The 25126-nt window shown below is 47.0% G+C and overlaps 10 protein-coding genes across 10 annotated transcripts; 4 read left to right on the top strand and 6 right to left on the bottom strand.

The window, feature by feature from the left end:
- Nucleotides 1-756: 756 nt before the first annotated feature.
- On the bottom strand, nucleotides 757-2505 carry I302_108252 (urate oxidase; the record flags this gene model as incomplete). The annotated part of the gene is made up of 10 exons (XM_019193979.1): nucleotides 757-877; nucleotides 944-1032; nucleotides 1154-1341; nucleotides 1466-1528; nucleotides 1615-1750; nucleotides 1845-1981; nucleotides 2047-2064; nucleotides 2140-2211; nucleotides 2279-2353; nucleotides 2460-2505. 10 exons carry the CDS (start codon nucleotides 2503-2505, stop codon nucleotides 757-759), a joined length of 945 nt encoding a protein of 314 aa, XP_019044102.1.
- Nucleotides 2506-2973: 468 nt separating this feature from the next.
- On the top strand, nucleotides 2974-4940 carry I302_108251 (uncharacterized protein; the record flags this gene model as incomplete). The annotated part of the gene is made up of 12 exons (XM_065870635.1): nucleotides 2974-3174; nucleotides 3232-3266; nucleotides 3358-3474; nucleotides 3561-3659; nucleotides 3768-3851; nucleotides 3928-3962; nucleotides 4057-4209; nucleotides 4328-4408; nucleotides 4501-4508; nucleotides 4581-4611; nucleotides 4711-4856; nucleotides 4923-4940. The coding sequence occupies 12 exons, from the start codon at nucleotides 2974-2976 to the stop codon at nucleotides 4938-4940; spliced, it is 1008 nt and encodes a 335-aa protein (XP_065726707.1).
- A 326-nt stretch (nucleotides 4941-5266) lies between these two features.
- Nucleotides 5267-6100, bottom strand: I302_108250 (uncharacterized protein; the record flags this gene model as incomplete). The annotated part of the gene is made up of 1 exon (XM_019193981.1): nucleotides 5267-6100. One exon carries the CDS (start codon nucleotides 6098-6100, stop codon nucleotides 5267-5269), a length of 834 nt encoding a protein of 277 aa, XP_019044104.1.
- A 590-nt stretch (nucleotides 6101-6690) lies between these two features.
- On the top strand, nucleotides 6691-7802 carry I302_108249 (uncharacterized protein; the record flags this gene model as incomplete). Its single annotated transcript, XM_019193982.2, has 7 exons — nucleotides 6691-6709; nucleotides 6910-6947; nucleotides 7021-7084; nucleotides 7173-7247; nucleotides 7333-7543; nucleotides 7662-7695; nucleotides 7773-7802. 7 exons carry the CDS (start codon nucleotides 6691-6693, stop codon nucleotides 7800-7802), a joined length of 471 nt encoding a protein of 156 aa, XP_019044105.2.
- A 308-nt stretch (nucleotides 7803-8110) lies between these two features.
- Nucleotides 8111-9739, bottom strand: I302_108248 (uncharacterized protein; the record flags this gene model as incomplete). The annotated part of the gene is made up of 3 exons (XM_019193983.1): nucleotides 8111-8482; nucleotides 8635-9439; nucleotides 9552-9739. The coding sequence occupies 3 exons, from the start codon at nucleotides 9737-9739 to the stop codon at nucleotides 8111-8113; spliced, it is 1365 nt and encodes a 454-aa protein (XP_019044106.1).
- Nucleotides 9740-10111: 372 nt separating this feature from the next.
- Nucleotides 10112-12674, top strand: I302_108247 (T-complex protein 1, zeta subunit; the record flags this gene model as incomplete). The annotated part of the gene is made up of 10 exons (XM_019193984.1): nucleotides 10112-10186; nucleotides 10271-10313; nucleotides 10396-10454; nucleotides 10513-10548; nucleotides 10618-10803; nucleotides 10911-11260; nucleotides 11420-11680; nucleotides 11833-11996; nucleotides 12127-12577; nucleotides 12647-12674. The coding sequence occupies 10 exons, from the start codon at nucleotides 10112-10114 to the stop codon at nucleotides 12672-12674; spliced, it is 1653 nt and encodes a 550-aa protein (XP_019044107.1).
- A 249-nt stretch (nucleotides 12675-12923) lies between these two features.
- Nucleotides 12924-13614, bottom strand: I302_108246 (uncharacterized protein; the record flags this gene model as incomplete). The annotated part of the gene is made up of 2 exons (XM_019193985.1): nucleotides 12924-13319; nucleotides 13423-13614. The coding sequence occupies 2 exons, from the start codon at nucleotides 13612-13614 to the stop codon at nucleotides 12924-12926; spliced, it is 588 nt and encodes a 195-aa protein (XP_019044108.1).
- Nucleotides 13615-13968: 354 nt separating this feature from the next.
- Nucleotides 13969-17669, top strand: I302_108245 (uncharacterized protein; the record flags this gene model as incomplete). Its single annotated transcript, XM_019193986.1, has 7 exons — nucleotides 13969-14618; nucleotides 14672-14742; nucleotides 14804-15292; nucleotides 15352-15435; nucleotides 15492-16373; nucleotides 16437-16566; nucleotides 16658-17669. The coding sequence occupies 7 exons, from the start codon at nucleotides 13969-13971 to the stop codon at nucleotides 17667-17669; spliced, it is 3318 nt and encodes a 1105-aa protein (XP_019044109.1).
- Nucleotides 17670-18177: 508 nt separating this feature from the next.
- On the bottom strand, nucleotides 18178-19981 carry I302_108244 (uncharacterized protein; the record flags this gene model as incomplete). The annotated part of the gene is made up of 4 exons (XM_019193987.1): nucleotides 18178-18439; nucleotides 18647-18893; nucleotides 19114-19202; nucleotides 19512-19981. The coding sequence occupies 4 exons, from the start codon at nucleotides 19979-19981 to the stop codon at nucleotides 18178-18180; spliced, it is 1068 nt and encodes a 355-aa protein (XP_019044110.1).
- Nucleotides 19982-20685: 704 nt separating this feature from the next.
- Nucleotides 20686-24838, bottom strand: I302_108243 (uncharacterized protein; the record flags this gene model as incomplete). The annotated part of the gene is made up of 9 exons (XM_019193988.2): nucleotides 20686-20730; nucleotides 20802-21390; nucleotides 21455-21797; nucleotides 21871-22137; nucleotides 22200-22639; nucleotides 22705-22745; nucleotides 22806-23245; nucleotides 23393-24401; nucleotides 24506-24838. The coding sequence occupies 9 exons, from the start codon at nucleotides 24836-24838 to the stop codon at nucleotides 20686-20688; spliced, it is 3507 nt and encodes a 1168-aa protein (XP_019044111.2).
- Nucleotides 24839-25126: the final 288 nt, after the last annotated feature.

Below are 25126 nucleotides of genomic sequence, written 5' to 3'. Positions count from 1 at the left end.
GAAAAACGAACGAATGTACAGTGGGTAGGATAAAAGAGGATTATACCCCGCCGTAGGTGAGTATGTATATGTGTATTATAAATATATGGACCAAAGATAAATATGGATCAACATACAGAAGATCTACTACTGTTGGATCAAGGATCAAGTGAAAAAGTGAATTACGCGTAAGGATGCACTTGCACTGTGCGATCCAGCCTCGCCCTGCCTGCGCACTAAAACTAAAAACAGAGTTGAGATGATCCTATATATCCTATCCTGCCCCGCGTTTATAGGAATTTGAACTGTCGACTACGCTTGGCGAAAGATCCTTTCTTCTATTGCTGCTATTGCTATTGGGTGGGTTACCTTGAACCTTTGCTGGAGTATGATGAATGTTGATCTTGCAAAGTATAAGATGTGCTATACGTCGACGTTGATGCAAGTAGTGGTGTGTGTGGGTATTGGGAGAAACCACCTCCCTCATGCACAGCTTTTCGTGCTAAAGGCTAATTTGAGGTTCAAGGAACCATTAGGAAATATTCATAATCAACGCCACTTGGATTACGCGTGTAACTTTGTTGCTTTTGTAATCGACCATTACAATCTTCGTCATAACTACCAATCGTTGGTGTCCTCATTCAAACTTGTTATGCTCATCCTCAATGATAGGCACAGAAGTCAGGTCTAAGCACCGAGAGACCGGGTACATTCTTCTATTCTATATCATATCAAACACAATAAACCCAAGAACATATTTACGATAAATTATAAACCCTACTTCCTAGTAACCGTCGCAGTGATATACCCACTAGGATCAGCAGTAGGATGGAACACCTCTGCTCCTCCGTCTTTGCCTAGTCCATTATCGAGGTTGAACGCGGATAGGTTGATGGGGCTGTTCATACCGCCAATCGTCAGCTGATATCACCCACTTTATCAGACAGTCAGAGGCTTGGCTCACATGTAATGTTTGTTGGGTAATTGCATCGAGGTTTCCTTGACTGCCGGGCAGGACTTGAGGATGTTTTGCATGGTAATGTACATTGTTGCCTGGTTGAATCAGACCATCAGGTCAGTATGCATCCCCTACGTAGGCGTATATGTCCGTTGGGCATAATGAAGAGCTCGTTTCGAAGGCAGCTCGTCCAGCAAGGAAACTTGCTTGACTCACCTGAACACTGGCGCTCTCATCCTCTGCAAAGGTCTCCAACACATCTTTCGTGATTTGCCCAGTCAATTTTGGGAAATTGAGTTCCTTCGCGATCTCACCCAAGTTGTCGATGGTCAATGGGATGTTAGGTGGGAGAGAGATGGAAGATTGGATCGAAACGGATGTCGAGAAGATCCGGTCGGATACCTCTGCGAAATCATTAGGCGTCAGCTTAATACGTCAAACACTGGGATGTAACATCCTCTCCGACTTGCATCTGCATGCAGAATACGAGGGAAGACATATTATCAGTAAAGAACTAGGAAAACTCACCTCCCAAAGTGGTATATTCATCCCTCACGAAATTCTCAAAAGCGGAACCACTGGTCTTGAGCACTGAAAGACGATCCATCACCCACAATCAGCTCTTCGCCTGCCAACGGCCATTGATACTCCAGCTGTTGATTGTATACTTAACGTACCAAGCAGATCCTTCATACCGACCTTGAGCTCCCCCTTGATGCTCTCCTTGCCCGCCGAAGCGTCCACTACGCATTCCACGAGGGATTTCTCATCGCCATCTCGGACGAAAGACCATTTATGGGGTTTACCGTTGACCTACAACAGCACAGAAATCAGCTTAGTCGTTTCAGTCATGTCAAGTGAGAGTTGTCCGTCAACCTGAATCGGAGCAAAAGATGGCGGTACTCACCTCAATCCTTGACCATTTGAGCTGCTCGATATCAATGAACGATTTTGTGATGTGGGCGTATTTCGTGACGAAATGAATACCGAGATGTAAGGCGAATACAGGGGCGTTAAGGACGTGAGGAGAGGTTTTGGCGAAGACTGTGGGAAGGATTTTTCAGCTCGATAACGTGCCTAACTGAAGAAGCGAATGAAAGGTGACGTACTGTTACAAGTGTTCTTGACTATCATGATAAATTGATTCAATCCAATCAGTCAGTACTCTTAATCAGGAGATACCCAGTGCAAACGTCACTCACTGCTATCAGTAGCTACTACTACCGAGTTGTCCGCTTCGGTATAAGAGGTTTCAATATCACCTTCGAGCAGGGCTAGATACATCATCAATCGTATGTAAGCTTGAAGACATTGCATATTCTGGAAAGACATTTAGCTTACCCCTTATCACATATTCTACGATAAAATGCTGGTCGCCTTCTCTTACTACCCTAGCTACTTTTACGAGCTGCTTACCTAGCATAAACGACGATTGTCAGCTTACACCATTAATGGACTCATCAGATTGAATACATCTCCTGGTGGATCCTAGAGGGTGTTAGAGAAGAGATGAGTCACTTACCATATCTCGCCGCTGAGAGATAACCAAGTTCCTGAGAAGTGGACATGTTGAGTTGTGGAACACTGCTTAGTCGAGCGTAAGAAGGGGGAGTTGTATGGATATGTTACAGAGACAAGGGAATCTTGAGGACGAGAATGACACGATTGGGTCTAAGCAATAATACTCTTATATATGTTTTATATTGATCGTCCTTGATATCTCATCCCGCGATGTTCGCACTTGTCTTTTGTATTCCTAATTCATCCTATCAATCTCACTCATGCTTCTCTCATTCTTCTTATCTCCCGATGTTATCGGGTCAGGAGCAGGACACCCCTGACTTCCATCGGAACTGACCCTGTGTATCACGTGATAGGAAAGAAGACTCACGGTTATACGCGCTGCTGTATTAAGCGGAGAGGGCGTAACTCAGTAAAGTCAATTGAATTCTCCCCCCTCTCCCTCGACCTCTTCTTTACGTTGACTATCACCATCCCGTGATAATCACATATATCATATACTCTTAGCACCCATAATGCTCTCACCAATCCTCCGCAGCGCAACAATGTCCTCAACCCGCTCTCAACTGAATGCCGCAGCTGCGACCCGTCTCTCATCGATCCAACGACACCTCTCGACTACCCCTTCCGGCTCCAGGATCGAGAGGATGACAGTATTTGGAGCGGGGTTGATGGGGGCTGGTATTGCCCAAGTTGGAGCGCAGAGTGGATTGAAGGTGAGCTATCTTCTTCTGTTCTTTCATATTAGGAGGTGTAGCTGACTTGACTTGTAGGTGACTTTGAGTGATGTGACGGATAAAGCTTTAGAGTGAGCTCAATCCCTTCTCGCGTCAACTTATGGACATTCAACTTGGATATTGTGGATCAGGAGCTGATTGATGATCTTGGTGATGATGTAGGAACGGTCTAAACATCATCTCCAAATCATTATCCCGAGTAGCCAAGAAGAAATCCCCAGACGACATCGAGGGTTTCACCAAAAAGATCTTAGCTAACATCGAAACTACCACTGATGCGTGGGTCCACCTATTAACATGAGACTTATTCTCCTTTTTATAGTAAACAGTCAACAGAGCTGATGTGGTTTGGCTTTATTGGGTAGTGGAAAAGCAGTCGAGGATACCGATCTGGTGGTGGAAGCTATCATCGAGTCTATCAAGGTCAAGAGAGATTTATTTGGGTTTTTGGACTCAAAAGCTAAGTGAGTGTAACCATCTTACTTGCCATTTTGTCAGCTTGTTCAACACTGAGCTGCTCTGACGTGCGTCCCGAGTCTGACTTACGCTGATTGATATGTATTGGACCATAGGGCAGAATGCATATTCGCTACTAACACTTCGTCTCTTTCTGTTACGGAGATTGCTGAATCATGCGGGAAGGAACGACAAGAGAGGTGAGTCCGCTCATCAGCCCATAATGGCAACTGGTTGTATGAGCTCAATATGATAGAGCTGATTGGTGGGTTATAGATTCGCGGGATTACATTTCTTCAACCCTGTTCCAGGTAGGTAAACAATCACAGTTTGTTTTTGTCCCAGCGCCTCCTCACATGCAGAGAGTAAAGCAAGCTGATTGGGATCTCACTGCCCATTGTATAGCAATGAAGCTCGTCGAGATCATACGTACCCCTCAGACCTCGACATCAACATACGAGTCGTTGAAGGAAGTGACGCTCAGAATAGGTAAAGCCCCTGTGACTTGTAATGATACGCCTGGGTTCATTGTTAACAGGCTGTTGGTCCCGTATCTGCGTAAGTGGTATCCATCTTTCACATGTCCTTCTTTATCTCTCACTTTCTCCTTTCTCTGTGATATGGATACTGTGCTAGTGACTATTGGCTAATGCTCATATCATCTGTCATGTCACAGTGGAATCCATCAGAATGGTCGAGCGAGGAGACGCGACTCCAGAGGATATAGATACAGCCATGGAGCTAGGAGCGGGGTACCGTAAGTCCATGTCACATCTTACTCAGCTACCGTTCCCACTGTGCTTTGGAGATTACTAAGGGCGATAAGCTGACTTGTGTGATGTGATGTAGCTATGGGTGTGAGTTTAGCTGTTTCAATGCGAGCTGATCAGTGGACATGAGCTAACACCGGTCTTCTGGGGATGTAATAGCCATTCAAACTACTTGATTTCGTTGGCTTAGGTGAGTTCAGCCTCAACACCTCGAAAATCCCTCATTAGTCTACTGGTCTACATCAATCTTCACTTGGTTTTTGCATTTGATGCTGATCTTCTTGACAAGATACGACAACATACATAGCCCAAGGATGGCGCGGAAAAGCCGCGTCAGGTCAAATCTCCAAAGAGCTCGTCGAACCGATCGAGCTTTTGGATAAGTTGGTGAAGGAGGGGAAGTTGGGTAGGAAGAGTGGTCAAGGGTTTTATGAGGTGAGTGGGAGCGGGGGTATAAAATATAAGGAGAGGCGTCGCTGATGGTTGGGTTTAATGTGGTAGTACGAGAACAAGAAATGATGGGGACATGAGATTTGATATTGATAGTGATTGATACGAGGTTACATATATGTATAGTTACAACGACATGAAAAGTGCAAGTACAAATACAGATCATTACAAGAATGTGATATGAACAGTACAACCTCATACATACGGATATCATTTCGAGAATAAATGAGATGGGAGTATCTCTGTATTGACCTGATTCTTGATTTATTCGAATAACAGAGAGATCGCTCATTCCCGTCTGTAATTTTGTCCAACTGGATATCTCATGCGAGAGTGCTGAGGTGTTATCGTTGGAGATGTACGGGCTGTACGAAGCATATATCGAATACACCATTCTATCCTAACCCCCACATCCCTCCTTGTCCTTTACTCAAAGCCTCCCTCTCTTTATTCTCAGCTAACAATTTGGCTAAACCAGATTTCTTCTTCCTCTTTGCACCTCCTGCGGCCCCAACTCCTATACCAGCAGAGCTACTTGACTTCTTGATACCTGTATTTACGGCGTTAGACGGTGGCGATACAGGCGGAGGTTGAGGGTAAGTGGGTAGGTTGGGTGAGGAGGTGGGGATGTGTGAGAGGGAAGGGCGGGAGAGGAATTTGGGGGGTAGGGGTGGGGGTGGGGGTTGAGATGTGGTTGGGTGGATTATAGACGTTGATTGAAAGGGTGGGTCCTCGTTCATCGTTTGAATCTGGTGGATATTGGTAGATCCATTGTTGTCATTCTGATGAGCATCCACATTTCCACTATCCATGCGATTGCATGACATCCGATCTTGTGTCTCCTTCTCCTTCCCCTTCCCCTCCTGCTCCAATTTCATCCGCCTAGTCCTCCTCGCAGGTGGATGTTCTCTAATCGTCCCCCTATCAGGTTCACCCTTCTTATACTTCTCCCCACATACGCCACATACCGTTCCCTTCCAATTACGTCTCTTAACACCAATCCTCCGTCCTTTCTTCGTAGTTGTTCCGCCGAGATTCAAACGCAACCCACCACAGAGATTACACCAGTCATCTAGGGATTTACCCAGATATGTGGAAGAGGTGGGTATGGAGAGTGATAGTCTGACTCGGGCTAGGTGCAGGGCTGCGAGTGGTGGAGAGATTGGTTGGAGGAGTGGGGGGAGGGATAGGAGGTGGAATAGGGTTGGGTCGGGGAGTGGGGATGACATGGAGGGAAGCGGGAGATGGGAAGGAATGTTTGGGGATCTTATGAAGATAGGTAGGACGGTGGGCCAATGTTGAGTCAAGAGGGATCTTGTGGGTTGGTCTGGTGAGGTACGATCGGGTAGAGGGATCACTGAGATAAAGAGACGGTGAGCATAAAGCACGAGAAGTAGAAGATGACTGGACTGAACGAAAAGCAGAACAGACCTAGACTCAAAGAGTGGAGGGAAAGTAGAGTGGTAGAGTGGCAAAAAAAGGGGAAAAGGAGATCTGTGCGGTGACTATTACTATGTATCACTCACTAAATCAGGGTGATAGATAAGTAATTGCTAGATATACGGTTATGTTATGTTATGCATAGCCTTTGGGATTCGCTGTGTAATAAAAAGTTGAATTCAATCACAGACGCGACGTGGTCAATAACAACGACAACAGCGGCGACGACAGTAGAAACGATCACGACGAGACAAGTCAAAGCACCAATCAGATCAGATACCTGTCAGATTGAGACCACCCTGAATATCATCAGGAGCTATAGTCAACATTCCGTACACCTTGCCTTCGATCAAGTACAATTCATTGAGAACACATCAACATGTCCAGGAAGTGGTTTAGTGAGTAACATGACCAGTCCAGTCATGCTGAGAACAAGAGCAAGAGCTCAAGCTGATGATCAATGACCCTTCTACTCTCTACCACCATCACTGCTGGAAAACGATCATTCTCACCAATCATGATGGCATCATCGTCAAATTTGTGTCTCCCCCTACACCGTATTTGCATTCTTGTCCATCAACCCACACGAAATGAATAGACCTCGAAGCCCAAACGGATGATGCCATCTTCGGTGGAGTGAGTTGCGAGCTGTCACCTATAAACCTGATACCAAGGCAACATCAGACGTAGCTGATAAACATAACGACAGAACCAATCGGCCTACTCGAGCTTGGGATTGACTCGAACTCAGAGATTAGGTGGTTTCGCAGCGTGTAAGTCTTACCCAGTTCCGGTGACGACAAAGGGGAAGCAACAGGAATGCAAATCGTTTTGTTAATTTGCTTCTGTACGGTGGGACAGGTTATGTCGGTGGATTGGGTATATCGCTGTTGGGAGCAATATTATTGTTCCTAGGAGCCACAGGGGCATTTGCGAGTGAGTGCGAAAGTTTCCCACAATATCTCTGTGAGCTTTACTCGTGTGAAGTTCAAGCTGACCGCCCGCCCACACACCCACCCAGCCCTCTTCGCGGTCGGCGCGATCCTCTCTCTCGTAGGAACAGGTTTCCTAATCGGCTTCAAAACCCAACTTGAAAAAATGTTCAAACCCGTTCGAGTGGTCGCTACTGTTTTGCTCTTCGCTGCGATAGTCATGACGTTTGTCAGTGCTTTTGTGTTGCCCGCGATACTTTGTATTGTATTTGTGATTGTTCAGTATCTTGCTTTTCTCTGGTGAGTTGGTTTTACCTCTGGCTCGGTGAGGGAGGAGTCACTGGATTAGCTCCATGCGAGATGGGAAACATGGTGTTATGATTGGAGGATAATTACTGATCCTATTGGATGGTTATAGGTACTCCCTCTCTTATATTCCTTATGCTCGAACTGTAAGTCTATCCCTCGATTACGTCTCGTACGTAGCCTGCGAAGATCCAAACTGATCATCACGGTTTCTTTTTCGCAGCTCGTCAAATCCTGGGTGGGGATGCAATAATGTCATACTCCAAGACGATGGAAATTCACAAATCTCGAGTAATCGTTCGAGCCAGATGGAAAATCGTTTTTTCCCCTTCCATACTCCTGCATCTATACGAAAAACAGACCATGACCTCGATATGTTATGTATGAATCATCGTTTTCTCTTCTTCTTTTTTTCCTGGCAAGTGCGAAAGACGTAAATAGTGTGTATATGCAAATCTTCATTGGAAACTCTCAGGTATTCTTCGTGTGTTGAATTATACAGCATACATCCCAAAGTGGTACAACGCAGCTCCTCAAATCCAAGAAATCTACAAACCCCTCCTACTCCTTCCCCACATCCCATTCCCTCAATCCACCTTTCCTAACATACTCGTACCCCTCCAACACCCCGCTCTTACTAACCCCACCCTCCTTTTTCAACTTTGCATACTTCTCTTCATCTTCCCGTTCCTTTTCCCGCTGCTTCTCCTTATCCTTGCGCTTTCGTTCTTTCCTCTTTTCCCTCTCTTCCTCTGAACTGTCGTATGACGATCCTCTACGTCTCTTACGCTCAACTTTACGCTGCTTCCGATCTTTCTTCTCTAATTTACGCGATAGATCTTCATATCGGTCGGGGGTCAGTCGGCGGGAAGGGAGGACGCCTTGGGGTGGTTCAGGGATGGAGTCGGATAGGGTGGGGGATTGATGGCGCTTCTATCTCAAGGCGTTGAATCAGCTTTCGAATACTCGCACTGATATGTTGACTTGAGTATGCACTGAACGAAGTCAATCGATCTGATTGCGATCTCATTACTTCGGGAGGGGGGGGAAGGTACAGACTGAATGTATGGGGAATAACCACTCACCTTCCTACCCTTCTCCTTCAACACCGCCAGCATATTATCCCACCCTACATCAGCTATCATCCCTTCTTTGGGGATTGGTGCAAAATCGAGTCGGGGATCGTAGCTTGAGGCGAAGTATTTATCCATCTTTGATATTGGTGCGGGTGGGGGACCAGGTGGAGGCGAAGGTGATGAAGTTTTGGAGTGCTCGTATTGGGTGATTTTCGTAGGAGGAGATATACTGCGCTGTTCAGATTTGGCTTTAGCCATTGATGATGGATCTTTCTGGCGTCGTGCGCTTCGGTCGTGCCGGTCGGACTCGGACTCGTCATGACGAGATTGAGATTGCTTTTCATCCTTCCGCTGCCTATCTCTGGACCTGTCCCTTGATCTGTCTTCATTCCTGTCTCTTGATCTACTCCTTGGCCTGTGCCCATTCCTCGACCTATCTCTACTCCGATACCTATCATGGTCGTCGTCGCGATCTCGTCTACTCCTTCTTAATCCTCTATCATCACGATCCTCATCATACCTCCTAGATCTCCTATCTCTAGCATCTTCATCTCTATGCCTCCGTGAACTTTCCACCCTCTCCCTCTCTTTACCCTTCCCACTCCCACTACCCACCCCGTTCCTACCCATATCCCTCAACGCCCCACCAAACAACCTACTCCCCGCACCACTGCTTCTGGACGATTCCCCTCCCCCTCTGGCATCTCTAGCAGCCTGAGCTTGAGCCTTGAGCAACGCAGAATTATGACCATCTACCGTACGTATCACAGAGGCAAGGAATCGTTTATTCGTTTTTGGTAGACTCGGATCTGGTCTGGATATCAACTGGATTAGCTATCTTCTCTTCTGTATTTCTACCTCAAAATGATTGTATTTCCATAATCCGAATTACAGCTATTTACGTTGAATGGAAGAAGATAACTCACGATCCATTCCTATCAAGCGAGTTACCTAACAGCCCCGTCAACCCCAATTCAGACCACTTCAACTCCCTCGCCTTTGCCTCGTCAGCTAGGAGTTTGGCTACGTGCGCATCAAGATCGGTATCGGATATGGTCGTGGATATACCTGCTGCTGCTCTGACTAGGTTGTTGACCACGCTGTTGAGGGACATGGTGGGGGTTTGCAGGTATGCTTTGGTGCTGTATTGAAGAGGGATACGTTTTGGTTGTCTTGGTGACGTTTGGCAGTTCGAGGTTGGTTGGGTGGCAAATACTAGCAGCAGCATGCAGATGGGATAAATTGACATAAACTCACTCTACATATATTCATTCCACGTGGACTGGAAGAGAGTGAGATTCCTTCTACGCGTTCAGACGAAATGTTCGTTAGAGCTCAACTTTTATCATCTACATACACCCTTCTAAAGCATTCCAAGCTCATTCATACATTGTCATAGAGCTCAATTCACTCCTACTCCTGCTCATACTCAACATAGGAGCCTAAAATACCGGCAAATCTAGGAAGAGAGAAGAACTAGTACACCATGTCAAGCAGTATCGAGCTCATCAATCCCCGTGCGGAGAGTATACGACGGACCCAGGCATTGCAGGTGAACACTGTGAGTGGGGGATATCTCAATCAGCTGTGTCTCCTTTAGATTCTCAAGATACGATAGCTGATATCTGGATTGATGAATTTGTAGGCTGGTGCAGTGGGTCTTGCCAATGTCGTCAAGTCGAACCTTGGTAAGCTTTTCTGTTCAGCTCAAGCGGACCGAGCGCATAGCATCTCCGTATGCTGGTATGCTAATCTACAATGCCATGATAGGTCCAAGAGGTACGATTAAGATGCTCGTGGATGGATCAGGTCAAATCAAAATGACCAAGGTGAGCTGAATCCCACCTAATATTGGAAGTGTAGCTAACAGTCTGATCAAACCGGTAGGATGGTAAAGTATTATTATCAGAAATGCAAATCCAAGTAAGTCAGCTTGACAGTTGCCTGAGGTTTGAAACAATGAGCTGATACCTTCATTGCGTTGCGACACAGAACCCCACCGCAGCTATGATAGCTCGTACGGCCGTAGCTCAAGACGAACAAGTAGGAGACGGGACCACCTCGGTGGTTTTGTTAGTAGGTGAACTGTTGAAACAGGCAGATAGGTATATTCAGGAGGGTGTGCATCCTAGAGTTTTGGGTGAGGGGTTCGATCTGGCCAAGAAGGAGGCTTTGAAGGTGGGTCCGCCCTTCTATATGGCTCTCACATCAACTGAAATTAAACCTTCTCCCCTTGACCCCTCATGGGCATGAATTATTAACTAATATGTCAATACGAACAACAGTTCCTAGACGACTTCCGACAAACCCCCACCCTCGACCGATCCAACCTCATCTCCGTAGCCCACACCTCCCTCTCTACCAAACTCCACTCCAAACTCGCCCAGAAGCTCGCTGCGGATGTGGTAGATGCCGTCCTCGCTATCCAACCCCCCGAGAATGAAGATGGCTCAAAGCGAGATCCGATCGATCTGCATATGATTGAAATTATGAAGATGCAACATAAGACTGATACTGATACGACCCTTATTAGAGGGTTGGTATTGGATCATGGAGCTAGACATCCCGATATGCCTAAGAGGGTGGAGAATGCTTTTGTGTTGAGTTTGAATGTTTCGTTGGAGTATGAGAAGACGTGAGTCGCTTTGCTCGTCGTATCATCTCTTTTCTCCCTTTCGGTATGAAGAGGTCGAGTTAGTCTTTCGACCTACATCCTACAGCTTAGTGCCAACCAGTCGAACAAATCTGTGATTTCTGCAATGAACAAGGCTGATACCCCTTACAACATACCCAGCGAAGTAAACTCAGGCTTCTTCTACTCCTCTGCCGAACAACGTGAAAAACTTGTCGAATCCGAGCGACGATTCGTTGATTCCAAATTACAGAAGATCGTCGAGTTCAAGAACCAAGTTTGTGATGTCTCTGTTGGATCCGATGAGAAACCCAAGAACTTTGTGGTTATCAATCAGAAGGGTATTGATCCGATGAGTTTGGACGTGTTGGCTAAGAATGGGATCTTTGCGCTGAGACGAGCTAAGAGGAGGAATATGGAGAGGTGAGCATCTCTCTCTTGCATAATATTGGAGTGGATTCTGGCGTATAGATGGTCAGGCACGATGGAGAGACTTGTTAGCCTCCAAGGGAGATGAGACGCAGGTCGAATGGTGCTTTCAGGGGATATCGCTAAAGTCTTTGAATTGGTTGCAGATTACAATTCGCCTGTGGTGGTGTTGCGCAAAACTCCGTTGACGATCTCACGCCGGACGTACTTGGTTGGGCTGGTTTGGTGTATGAGCATACCCTCGGTGAAGAGAAGTACACCTTTGTGGAAGATGTAAAGGAACCCAAGAGTGTCACTATGCTTATCAAGGGTGAGTGTGGAGCTTGAATTACCATGACCGTCCGTTTCGCTTGACTTCTATGTCTCCTCACCTGGTCTTGCGAATTTGACCGTTCGTCGCTTTGCCTCCATCACTCAGCTGACTTATCTTCATCGCATAGGCCCCAACGCACACACCATGACCCAAATCCAAGATGCCCTCCGAGACGGCTTCCGATCCGTCAAGAACGCCGTCGAGGACAACTCCCTCATCCCAGGAGCAGGAGCGTTCGAAATTGCCTGTTCGGCCCACCTTCAGACCGCCCTGAAATCTACAAAGGGACGGGCCAAACTCGGTGTACTGGCTTTTGCCGAGGCTCTCCTAATCATTCCTAAGACATTGGCTCAGAATGGTGGATTGGATGTGCAAGATTCGATTGTGGCGCTTCAACAGGAACAGGAAGAGACTGATGATCCCGTTGGATTGGATTTGAAGTCTGGGGAACCTGTTAATCCGGTGTTGGAGGGGATTTGGGATAATTATAGAGTCAAGAGACAGATGTTGCATGGTGCTGCTACTATTGGGGTTAATTTGTTGAATGTTGATGAGGTTTTGAGAGCTGGTAGATCTTCGTGAGTTTACTATCTCTGACTCTTTGAGTGTTTGGGGTAGTTCGGAGCTGATATGTCGTGTGATTGTAGATTGAAACCTGAAGGACCTGGACCATAGGTGTTTAGTGATGTTCAGAGATAGAGTGAGAGTGAAGTGGACAAAAAAAAACAATAATACAGATACAAATATCATCATGTAAATGCATACTCCCTCATTGGTGACATTCAGGTCATATTCGACAATGCTAGGTATATACATAAAAGCTCGTTATAATCTAAATAATGCTTGTCCTCTGCAAGTTGCACAATACGTTCTAGGATGAAACTCATAGCGAGAACTTCCAAATACGATATATGATCGTTACTCCTATTCAGCCGGACCAGGCCACCGAGATACCAAATCCATAATTCCAGCATACCTCTCCCTCTCCCCATCGTCCAATACATCTTCCCCCTCATCTTGTCCCTCCTCTTGGTTACGAGGGGATCGCCTCAGTGATAATCCCACTACGACATTTCGTCTGCCCTGACCGGAAGTTTCCAGTGCCCAAAAGATCAGTGTGGATATCTGCGAGATGTAGAGGTCATATAGTGATGGAGAGGGAGGTGAGCCAAGGAGGGGAGTGAGGGATAGAGCTGGTGAGGGTTGGGGAAGGATCGATAGGATGTCCAGGGCTGAGGGGTGGTTGGGTGATGAGGAAGAGGGAGAAAGGGGTTTGGGTGGGGGAGGGAGGGGGATGTGGGGTGGAAGGGAGGCTTGGGTCTGGAAGGGGCTAGATATCAGTAAGGCTTGCGAGGAATTTCAACACCAAAACATGATCGTGGTTCAGGACCCTCTTGGGTAAGGTGATGTTGAGATGACTCACCAGACACCCTACTTTCCCATTCTGCGTAATTATCACCAACACTCTATCGTCGAATGTCTGTATTAACAGTTCAGTAGGCACATCGCATATCGTCTCGCGGAGTTGGAATGAGGGGATTGGTGGTGGGTTTGGAAGGGATGAGGAAGTTGAGGGAAGGGGGACTGGGTGTGATTCTTCTAGTAACGAGGACATTGCAGATTGAGTGTTGAGTTTCTGGGTTGCTTGTGATTTTGATATGATCTGTCGCTTTGAATGAGTGAAGTTGTGGTGAGTTGTAAGATGATACAATCCAACATTCCTCCTCTTCTGCTCTCTTGTTTCATTCAACGCTTAATGTCTCTACTTCGAAAGTGATGACGTGGAAGATATTCCCATATTTACACCTCCACTCTCAGACATTTCGAAAACATCACATTGCACTCACTCCTTTCTCTCTTTGCGATCAGAAAAGAGATTGAGTCTCTACAATCTACAAACCGACGATAGCGTTGGTCAGGAGATTAATCCAACTTCGAACTTCGAAAAGCCGACAGCAACAGCGATACGATGGATTCATCTCCCGACACCTTCGCCTTGACCTTGAAATCACTAAGAGACACCCTCCGAAATCCCACTTCCCTCTCTTCCGAAGATCTCGCATTCCACCTTTCCTCGACTCTCCAATCCCTCCATGTACATCCTACTTCCATCGGCCCTTCCCAAGTCTTCTCAGAAAACCTCAAAGCAATAACCAGATACCTTCCTTCGATCCAGGATCTACTGCTCAACCAGATCATACCCACCTTCTACGACTCCCTCAATCCACCAGATCAAGTAGCCTGCAAGACTTTCTTTGTGCCGTCCAAAACCAACGATGGTCTCTCAGTACGTCGTCAGATAGGGTTATGCTCTTACACGACCTTACCTTCCTATCTCAGCTCGCCCAAACCTGGTCAGAGCGCTCTGGTCAAGCCATCTAGGAAGTTCTTGCTTGACATAGTAGAGGAGTTGGTGAATACTTATGGGATAGATGATCTGTATTACTCGGTGTATATCCAAGATACGAAAGGTAAGGGCAAAGAGGATGGAACAAAGTCTATACAATGGGAAGAAGCTATGAGAGCTGCTGTGGGGATACCTGCGAAAGTTGGGAATGCTGTTGGAAGGTGGCAAGCCGAGGGCGGAGTTGTCGATGTAGCAAAGGGATTGGAAGCTAGGTGAGCTGCAATCCAGCCAATATTTCGTGGAGAGTATCTGACATTAGCTTTAGGCCATATTTCCATCGATTGATTGTAAAGCTGGAAGGTCTCATGCACGAAATTTCGCAGAGTACCCCTTCAGGTGGGTGATAGATACCATACTTGCAGGTGCTTCGTGCTGATGCAAGAAGAATATGATACAGCCGACACGGCACCTATACGAATAGTTTTTGAGAAGCTCTGTTCCATTGGACTACTTTCACCTTCGCCATCCTTGGGAGATGCAAGATCGCCTGCCCTGTTGCCATCGCTCTTACCTCCCTTACTAAAACACCTACACCCCCCTTCGACATCACCTTTACAGCCCTATCCTGCGAGATACCTTCCTTCGATATTCCTTTCCTTACCCTCCTCAGCTCTTGCATCTTTTGTCGAATCCCTCATCTCTCACCTTACGTTACACTTGATACAGCCATCATCACCTCTGGAGCCAGGTAAACCAGACGGGAGGATCAAACGGTCCGTGGAAGTGTTAACTCAAATCGTTGGACCTCCGAAGACAGGTGAAGAAGCATGGAATGCGGTGCTTCGGACTGTGCTGAGCGGGAAGAATGGCCTGAAAATGAGTGATCAGCAAGCTCAAGCTAGAAATAGGTTGATAGTAGGTTGGATAGCCAGGGGAGGCGAAGATGGTATGTTCAGCTATCTGCTCCACGTTAAAAAAGCGCATCTTGAGCTGACAAGTTACTAGCTGTTAGAATATTTATTGAAAGTCTTATCGAACGTTGGACCGACCCCAAATACGTCAAATTCACTTTATTCAGCCAACAGCTGAGTAAGTTGCTCCACAACATCGGCATACGGCAGCTTACGTCTTGTGTCTTTTTTCAGACCTTACCCATATTCTCCTTCTGGCTCTATCGCTCCTTCTACCTCTCTCGCCCTGGCTAGTCGCGCTTTCTCATCGATCAAGGGTTATCATGGCTTTTCAATCGTATCTCTCTCACCCTGATCCTATGATACGGAGGCTGGGAATGCTGGTAGCTGAAATACTCAGTGAATTGACCATACCTGAAGATACGACCAACGGGGAAAATATCCAGATGGACGATGAGATCGAAGATCTTCGAAAAGGGCTGGAAGATGTCGATACTAAAGGAGTACCGAAATCCGATAAAAAGGCCAGCGGTGGGATGAAGAGATTGAAATTCACTGGTATATGGGACGGAGATGGCGAGGGAAGGGAGGAATGTAGATGGCTTAGGAGGATTATCGGGACTAGGGATGATGACGCGATCCTCAGTGATAGAGGTGGAAACGAGGAAGATTGGCTGCTAGGCTGGAATGATCAGATTTTCTTCGAGGAGCATCCGATGATACCAGAATCGATACCAGCACCATCCACATCACAGACACGAGGTAGACCACCCGCATCGAAACCCAAACAACCTAAAGCATCGTCCAAACCGAAATCGAAACCTAAGATCGTCATGCTCGATCCCGATCAACTTGACGACCCAATGGAAGGGTACGCCTCTTCGTCCCGATCATCATCCAGATCGCCTTCGCCTACCCCGTCATACCTCGAGGAAGTCGCTGCCGACCCATCTTTGGCTATAGACACCACGCAAAAGAAGAAGGTCACTAGGCCTGTGTACATCCCTCAGCTTACAGCGCTGTTGAAAGAACGGGATAAGCCTGAGAGCATAGAGATGGGCTTGAAGTACGGAGAGGGGTTGATAAGGGCGAAGAGGGAATTTGGAACGGAACTAGGTGAGCTGGTCGATGCGTCCCAAGTCTTGTGCATAGCTGACAGAAATGAGGAATGTTGCATAGCCGAAAACGCCGTTGCTGTCACACTGATGACACTGGGTTTGAACGATTCATTCAACCTTGATGAATTTGACGAGAAGCGCCAGGGTATAATGAATGCTTTGGTGGCTTGTTCGCCGAAAGAGGTTGCGCCGTGAGTCCCCAGCTCACTCACAGATATGAGATCAGCTGTCAGAATATATAGTAATGATAGCTGATCTCTGCGTCGCCTTCATTCATGTTAGATTCCTCTGTGAACAATACTTTAACACGCAGTACTCGCTTCAGCAGAAATCGGCCATCCTTACTGCCTTAGCCATGGGAGCAAGGGAACTAGCAGGATTATCAGTACCTACGCCACCCACAACCAAGAAGATTGATTTCCCATCGAAGACATTACCTCCATCACTACACAGGAAGTACCTAACCATCGCTGATATACCGCCTTCCCGAAGAGAGCCCATCGAGAATGGTCAGCTGGAAGAGACGATGAGCGGAATGAGAAACATGTTATTATCCAAGGGAGCTCGAAAGGGCGATGACGTTCCAGAGATAGCCAGAGAAAGACGATTGAAAGTGGGGAATAGGAAGGGACCACTCATGGCTGAACTCGGATCATTAAGAGATTCACAGATGATTTCTTCCTCGAGTCCTAAACCAGTAATAGCATATAAGGATATAGCGGGGGAATACTTTGTGATGCCTTTGATTAATAGGTTTTGGGAATATTACAAAGTTCAATCATCGAGGATGGCATACCCTGGGAATTATAAAGGTACAGGGACGGGTATGATCCTGAGTCCTCTTGGATTAGAGAAATTCCTCATCACTTTATGTGTATTATTAAATGCCGCTAGACATTCTCCATTATTCTTGGGTGTACTAGCTCCGGAAGCATTGGAATTAGCTTTGACCCTCGGTATAAGATTCTCTTCCTCCTCCAAGGCGAGGGATGGGGACGAAATGGAAGGAATCGACTCCCTGGTGATAGGATCAAGTTTAGAGCTTTGTCTAGTAGTGTTAGATACATGTGTGGAGTTGGATGGTGGGAGATCATTAACCATGGATAGATCAGATTTGCTCCTGGGGATAGGCGAGTGGGCAACGACCATCTTCCAGAATGAGATGGAGGGGAACGAGGTGGCGGGCGGACAGGGGGGTAGAGCTGAGGGGAGGATTAGGGCTGGTGCGGCGGCGGTGGTTTTGAAGGTTGGGGAGGTTGGTGAGAGGTTCGGGGGGATGGGGGTGAGGTTTTAGGTGTTGGTTTGAGGCGTGCGTGTGGGGGGATGTAGGAGCCTATGATGGATGTGGTAGTTTGATAATGGGATACAAATTGATGGGTATGTATTATAGTTGACATTTTCTGATAGTAGACACTGCTGGATGAATCGGTGTCAATAGGACAGATGGACAACTCGACAAGGGCGTAAATTTTAATACACTTGTTGAGGGTGGAATTTTGCGATACGAGCAGCTTATTTTGTTGGATACGATTACTCGAATGCATGGCGTGACTGGCTGGATTGATCTTCTTCGGTACACAGTTCATCCCGTACGTATACTGGGTTGTACCGCTCCACAAAGCAAGCCGAAAATACACAGTAAATTCAGATGGATACGCTTACGCTCTCTTTCTCAAATAATGCAAAACCCTATCCGTAATATATCTACTTCCTGGTATACTACTGTATATATATCGTACCGTACTCGTAATGTTATAAGTCACTGCACAAAAGCCAATGGCCATATGATCCTACTCGCCTCATCACCTCGTCCTCCTTCTCTGGGCATTAGGTCCCTCCACCCTCGACCCGCCTGGAATCCTACTATAACGTATATTCTTCCTGCTGTCTATTTCAGCGTCATCGTCCGTATCTGACTCCGAGTCCGAGTCATAAGAGTCCGGACCATTCTTCACTATGTCCATACCTCTCTTCAACTTTTTGGTGGCGCGCGATAGGAGGCGGGAACGGTAGAACATGCGGAAGAGGAGCCAGATGACGGGGGAGATGGTTAGGCAGATGGATCTGGCATATCAACGGGGTTAGCAATGGGTTATATAGTATGATTTTATTTGGAAAGGATTGGTGACGTGGTTGGTGAGAATGACAAACGATGAAAGATAAACAACGGATGGATCTTATCCTCTCATTCATGAACGTTCCTTGTCGAAAAGATAAAGTGACTCCCCAACTGTTGAGTATCGAATAAGACATAGAAGAGCAAAAACTCACAGATCCCACCCCGTCATACCATCCGCATTACTCTTCCCAGCCCACCACCACAATGTCAGCCCCAAGCCCAAGTACCCAACGCTGGACAGGTCCATAATTCGTTCGAACCATTTCAGACTTCTTCGCTTCCTCGCTCTGAGATTTGGGTTGCCGCTCGTCTGCAATTCCGGGTCGGTACATCGTTGGCGGAGACGGTGGCGGATGAATAGGTAGGTGTAGAGTAGGGTGAGGAGCTGGAGGATTGCCACTGTGGGAGGGTGTGTGGTCAGCGATATTATCTTTATTCGTTGCTATTGTTTGTATCCAATGCAGAATTCAGGAGATCCAGCACTACAGAAACTGTGTTTCTGTTAGTTCTAGATGAATATCCCTATCAGAAGACCTTGATCATCCGATATATTTCTCCAGCCTGGGTGGATTAAAATCGCTGAAAATTGAGACGCAAAGCTGGATTCTGAATCACTCACCGACACCATAACTCAGTAATACCACAGACAGAGTCTTGTTAGACCAGTTTGCTACTTCCGGACCATCGTAAAATATCTCAGTAGAGCATCTGAACGGTAAGAAAGACACGGTAGTCAGTGTCTTGTCGGAATAAGTCAACCCGCCAAACACCTGGCGCATAGTGAGGGGAATGAATGAAATTCGTTGGTAACACCAGGACCGAAGTACACCTTTTCCAATCTTGTTGCTTCGTTTGACAACGGTAAACAAGAAATGAGACTCAAGGACGAATATGAAAGACATTCCAATTCCCCTTAGGTAAAAGCCACTCTGACGAAAAATTGTGCCCTCTTCCCCCACGTTACCTAAAAGAAGCAGAACCCAGCACCAACACGAACACCCTCACGCCAATACTCACCTTGCTTCCCCACCACCTACAACCGTACAGCTCCCCCAAGCGCCATACCTGACCCTCCCACTCTCCACCGACCAAATCCCCAAAGCAGGCCCCGTACTCGCAATCACCACCCCTCCCACCCCATTCAACCCCGCTTGGATATACGGGAACTTCCTCAAAAACCACCTCCAAAACCACCATCCATAAACCTTCGTACAAACTTTCTTGAACTTCCTTCCTCTCTCGGTGCGATTGATCCAGCGTGATTCCTCCTCCTGCTTGAGGTAGGCTGCATGGTGTTCGTATAATCTATCTTCGTATTCCTCGCGAGTCATACCCTTCTTTTTGGGCTGCTGCTCTCGCGTTTGCACTCGCTCTCGCTCTGGGGGACGTGGTTGCTCCTCTTCATCTGAGACTACGATAGTCGAGGCGTCGGAGTCATATTCATCCGCATTGGTCAGGTCGTCTGGCCTACCATGAGAGGGGGACATGGTTTGTGTATTACTTTCGCCTTCGTTCGATGCTATATTACTTGCTTACTTGCTCGAGTCCTACGGTTTTTTGTTTGTTCTCTTTCGGTGTTTGGTTTGTCTTTCAGTTCCTTTTCAGTTTTCGGTCGTTATGATATGCTTGTGAGGTTAGATCAAGGACATGTTGTGTTTAATTTTGATTATAAAAGGTTAGATATGCTGTGGGTTTTGTTGAATGTCAAGCAAGTGATAGTCCCATTCCTTCAAGCTTGGAAAGAGAGTTAGATTTCGTTTTTGGTGTAGCTCGCAGCTTTTCAAAGATGATCAATACATCTTTGCAGCAATAGTGCGTACCAGTATCAGCCAAGGCATCACTCCTCATACACCTCTGGCTATCCTTTCCAATCCCACCTTCAAACCCGAACAAGCAAATCAAAGGAAGTCAACGATGAAACTGAACATCGTACACTCTCAAACGTCAGTACCAGTTTGAGTTAATAGAGGTAAGTGATATCATACACACCAAAGGGAATATACTTGACGCCGAAACAGATAGGCAAATACATAAAATCATCGTCAAGTAAACCACCTACAAGAAAAGGTAGAAAAAAGCATTACATTATCCGGCTCCGAACAAAACCCAATACTTTAGCTTCAAATAGTGACAGTGTGCACACCCAAGTCTACATGGTATCCTTCTAACTCACATCTCCGAGTGAAGATTGCTACTCATCAGAATGATCATCACTTAGTTCACTCGCGGAGTCATCCTAATCCGAACCGACTCATTAGCTTTGTCCATACTCATTACACATATCTAAACGATTGTACGGTAACTCACCTGACCAAAGAAAGCGAATGCCTTGGCTTTCCCCTTCGCCTCATTCCTTGCTCTCCCATTAGCTCCATGTCCATGTCCATGGTTATGATGATGTTTATGTTGAATAGGCGACTGTATCCTAACCCTCTCACCATGGTTATGGTGGTGACTATTACTATGGGTCATAATGGGTCTAGGGGTCTTTTGATCCAATGTATACAATGCTCTATCCGTCTCATCCCCCTCGCTCTGCCTATCTATATCATTTTGATTCTCAGTTGGAGAAGTCAAGTTGGATCTTCCGGGGGGTATGAGATGTTCGCCTGATTTCCCATTATACCTAAACGCACTTCCGTCTTCTCTTATATTATCTCTTTGACCTTGCTCGTTATCCTTTTCCCTGATTTCAGCTTTCGTCAGAGCTTCGACCAAGTGTCGCTGGGAGAGGGGAGGAGGTGCTTCGTACGGCGTCATGAATCTGTTGGGGGTCTCGACACCTGATTTGTGAGCATGACCAATGAGGGAGTTGAGTCTATTCGGTGGGGGTGGGCGAGAAGCTTGAGCTTCAATAGGTGGCGAGGATGGCTCAGTATTTTCTCCACCGGATTTGCTAGCGACGGATCTCATCAGTATTACGTACACACAAGTATATCAGGTCTCCAACCTGAACTCACTCATCAATATCAAACTCCTCATCTTCCTCGTCCTCTTCCTCATCTTCATCTTCATCTTCTTCATCTGCCTTTCCTTGTCCCTCCACATTAACAGCAGCCCTCTCAGCTTCCGCGTCTTGTCTACCTTCTGCAAAGTTTTGTCTCTTATTCGTACTTCTCTGATGAGACTTAGTATCTGCAGGCGGCTCAGAGTCCTCTTCAACCACAACGAAAGATTTCTGCTTCTCTCTTTCGTTCCATCGGAGCGTTCGTGAGATGGACGAGAACCAGTCGGTCGAGGCTTTATCGGCGCATACCGTGGGGAAAGGGTATTTGGAAGCTGTGACTTTGATATGATCTCCCTCTGCGATACACATAACAAAGTCAGCTCTTGTATTCCTCCCCGGCAGACGGGCGAAAGGCAACAATTAGCTCACGTTTCAACTCCACTCGACCTCTACCATCGAAACTTGCCCAAGCTGTACTTCGAGAGTTGTATGGAACGCAGATTCTCAATTCCATACTATCAGGCAGCAACATTGGTCTGAACGATAGAGTGTGTGGGCAAATAGGAGTGATGAGTAATGCAGGGATTTGAGGATGGACGAGGGAACCACCAGCGGACAGAGAGTATGCAGTAGATCCGGTTGGGGTGGATACAGTCAAACCATCCGCTTGCACCGTTGTCAGATGGTGTTCATCACCTACAGGACAAAGATGTCAGCTCTATCCTCATTAATGAAAAGTCGATGAGAAGCGAGCTCACCAAACAGCTCCAACAAGCTGACATAGGGACTAGGTCCTCTGTCTACCACCAGATCATTCAACACCTCAAACTGCTCAACAGGTCTAGTGGAGAAACACAAGATCTCCTTATCTTTTCCAGCAGCTTCCGAGCAGCTTCCCTGTGAAGCTCCACCTTCCAGACTCTCCCATCCACCCTTATCAACATGAGACATCAAGATTTCCCCACCGGGTTTCTTGATCGCTTTCCTCTTCTTGCCACCTTTCGCATTGGCCGCTTCAGCCGCTTCTTCAGGTGCGATTGCTCTATACACAGTACAAGTGAATCGCATTCTCAGATTCACCCGAATGCCCTCATCGACGACCTTGTCCATTGTTGGTTTGAACTGGGCGTAGTCGAAGTTGGTCAAGAACCCAAGAGAACCAAGCGCGAATGGAAGAACGGGAGGAACGATACGTTGGCTATATCAGTTCGAGTGCAATCAGCTTTCTGCCTGACGTTGAAGGCTTCCACAAAGCTGACTTACAATAGCCATGAAGTGAACAGTACGGTACCGTCACCACCAAGCTGTCCAACATGTCAGCTAAGCGTCCTTAGATGAGAATCGGGTAAAAAGATGTAGCTCACAGTAATGACGAAATCGAACAAATGAGGCGAAGAACTGCACATCTCCGAAGTCCAGTACCTCAATTGCCCCTCATCTTTATTCCTCTTCTGGAAATCCGACATGTTCGAGGTGGAAGGGTATGCACTGAGACTTCCAAGCGTACTAACACTTGCCGACGAAGAGCTTCGCCTCCTAGAGATGGGTTTAAACAAATCTGGATACTCCCGTTGAATCCCCGATGCATCGAATCGCTTCGATGTTCTCAGCTGAGCATCGACGTAGACCACCATACCCCTATCGCGTCCCTCGTGGCCTGGTCTACTTGATCCGTCAGGGGAGGTAGCGGGTTTCTTCAGCATAAGGTACAAGGCGAGTTCTCGAGTGAGTTTGATCAACCGGTTATCGCGGGCTTTAGTGACGATCAGGACGTGTTGGATACGTGAACGGACTTTTGTACGGCCTGAAAGAGAATCAGGTCAGTCAAGGACACGATTATACTAGACAAGGTCGGTCTCGATCTTGGGGGAACACGACCATCCCGATGAGACTGAATGTCCACATTCCATCCTTCCATGAGATGATTCCTGGACGACAAAAAAAAACTCACCCAATTCCTTGCTCATCTCCCTAACTCCCTGAGCAGTCTCCGCCAACTGTCTCGTCAGACTGCCCGCTTCCTCCGAATCATCCAGCAAATCACCATCCAATATAGCACTCCCCCCACGTCCAATGCCATTAACAGACGATTGGTCGGAATCGTATCCCGTATCTTTCCCCAAAGTAGGTGAAGGGTACTTGGTACCGTTCGGACTGGTAGGCAACGAGTGAGAGGGTGTACCGTTATACGACCTACTTCCGCTTCCGGGGTGGGAGAGGGACTTCGAGGCGTTGTATGATGGTTGTCTGATTGGTTTGGTAGTATTGCCCACATGATGGTGCTGGTTATGATTATGGTTCGTATGAGGAATACGGTACGTTGATGTAGATGAACTTCCTACAGTGTTGGTACTCGAGGATGAAGTATTGCCTGACCCGGTGGTGGTGGATTTGCTTTTCAACCAATCTTGTAATGACCCGTGTCCGTGTTTGTCCAGATGAGAATGGATGAAGCATGGTGAGTGCAGGGGAATATTCAGGCCCTTCAATGATGGAGGAGAGATTGATGAGCCTAGTGAGGTGGAGTAAGTACTATCGCTTGTCGGGGGTATGGGTTGTGGGTCTAGCTCGGGACCTTTGGGTGGAGATGATGAAGATACCTTGGACAAGGGCGAGGGAGGAGGGGGATTACGGATCCGACTGGAAGTGGGGATGTTCACTGCTGATGCGGCTGGACGGGAGCTGGGCGCAGGGGGAGGGGGAGTGGAAGGTGTTGAAGGTGGGCGGATGGTATCGTTCTTGCTCATTTCGGATGACCCTACCATTTTGGCTGCGTCGTGGTCGTCAAGATCCGATGGCGCACGGGTATTTGCGTGTATTTGATGGGAATGAAGGTGATCGTCTCTCTGATACGATATCTCCACCTCTTTTTGATCTATAAAAGCAGGTGAGGGAAGCTCAACAGTGATATCCTCTTCGAATGGCGAAGTGGAAATATGTAAATGATCAAGACCGAATTTCTATCAATCGTCACGTCGTCATAAGCGATGCCGTTATGTCAGCTAACTCCCAAGAATCACCTTATCGGATGAGGGGCGAAGCAGGTTTCATTGAACGGACTCACCTCTCTCTCAAGCGCAGCAGACAGTTCCAACCTCTTGATATATGATGATCTTCTAGAATCTTTCAGCGAGACTGGTCTTGATTTGCTGAGATGAGGATGGGATGGTACGATCACCTCCACCTGAGAAAGAGAGAGCGATGACGACGCAGTTTCTGCTGTGATGATCCCACTTTCGTTGTGATTATCGTCAGATGCTGGCGAGTCCTTCTCGGAAGGTGTGTATGGATACGATGAGGTGGTGGTATCAATTGATATTGATGATGGGGTTGGTGAGATTGAAGTGGGTGTATCCATCGATCTGTGCGAGTAGTTGTCTGTATCCTGCTTGGCCATCTTGCGTTGTCTCACTAAAACGGGCCGGAAGGATGGTTACGTAATGCGAAAGGTGTGGTTAAGTGAATGAATGTGATGGATCTCAGTGAGAGGGTGGGGAGCGAAGAAAGGATGAATGTGAGGCAGACAAGATATGCTGTGCTATATAGTTGTGCATGATCACGCCAAAGGACTTGGAACGCAGCACAGTCGTAGAAACGAGAGATGCTCAGATACTGCACTCGTCGTCAAGCGACCCTGATCGTCAAGAGGACAAAGTCTAATCTGATCGTTAAGGACTTCTGTCAT

This window comes from Kwoniella bestiolae, chromosome 7, assembly GCF_000512585.2.
Source record: "Kwoniella bestiolae CBS 10118 chromosome 7, complete sequence".
NCBI lineage: Eukaryota > Fungi > Basidiomycota > Tremellomycetes > Tremellales > Cryptococcaceae > Kwoniella > Kwoniella bestiolae.
This window is presented reverse-complemented; position numbering and strand designations above follow the sequence as displayed.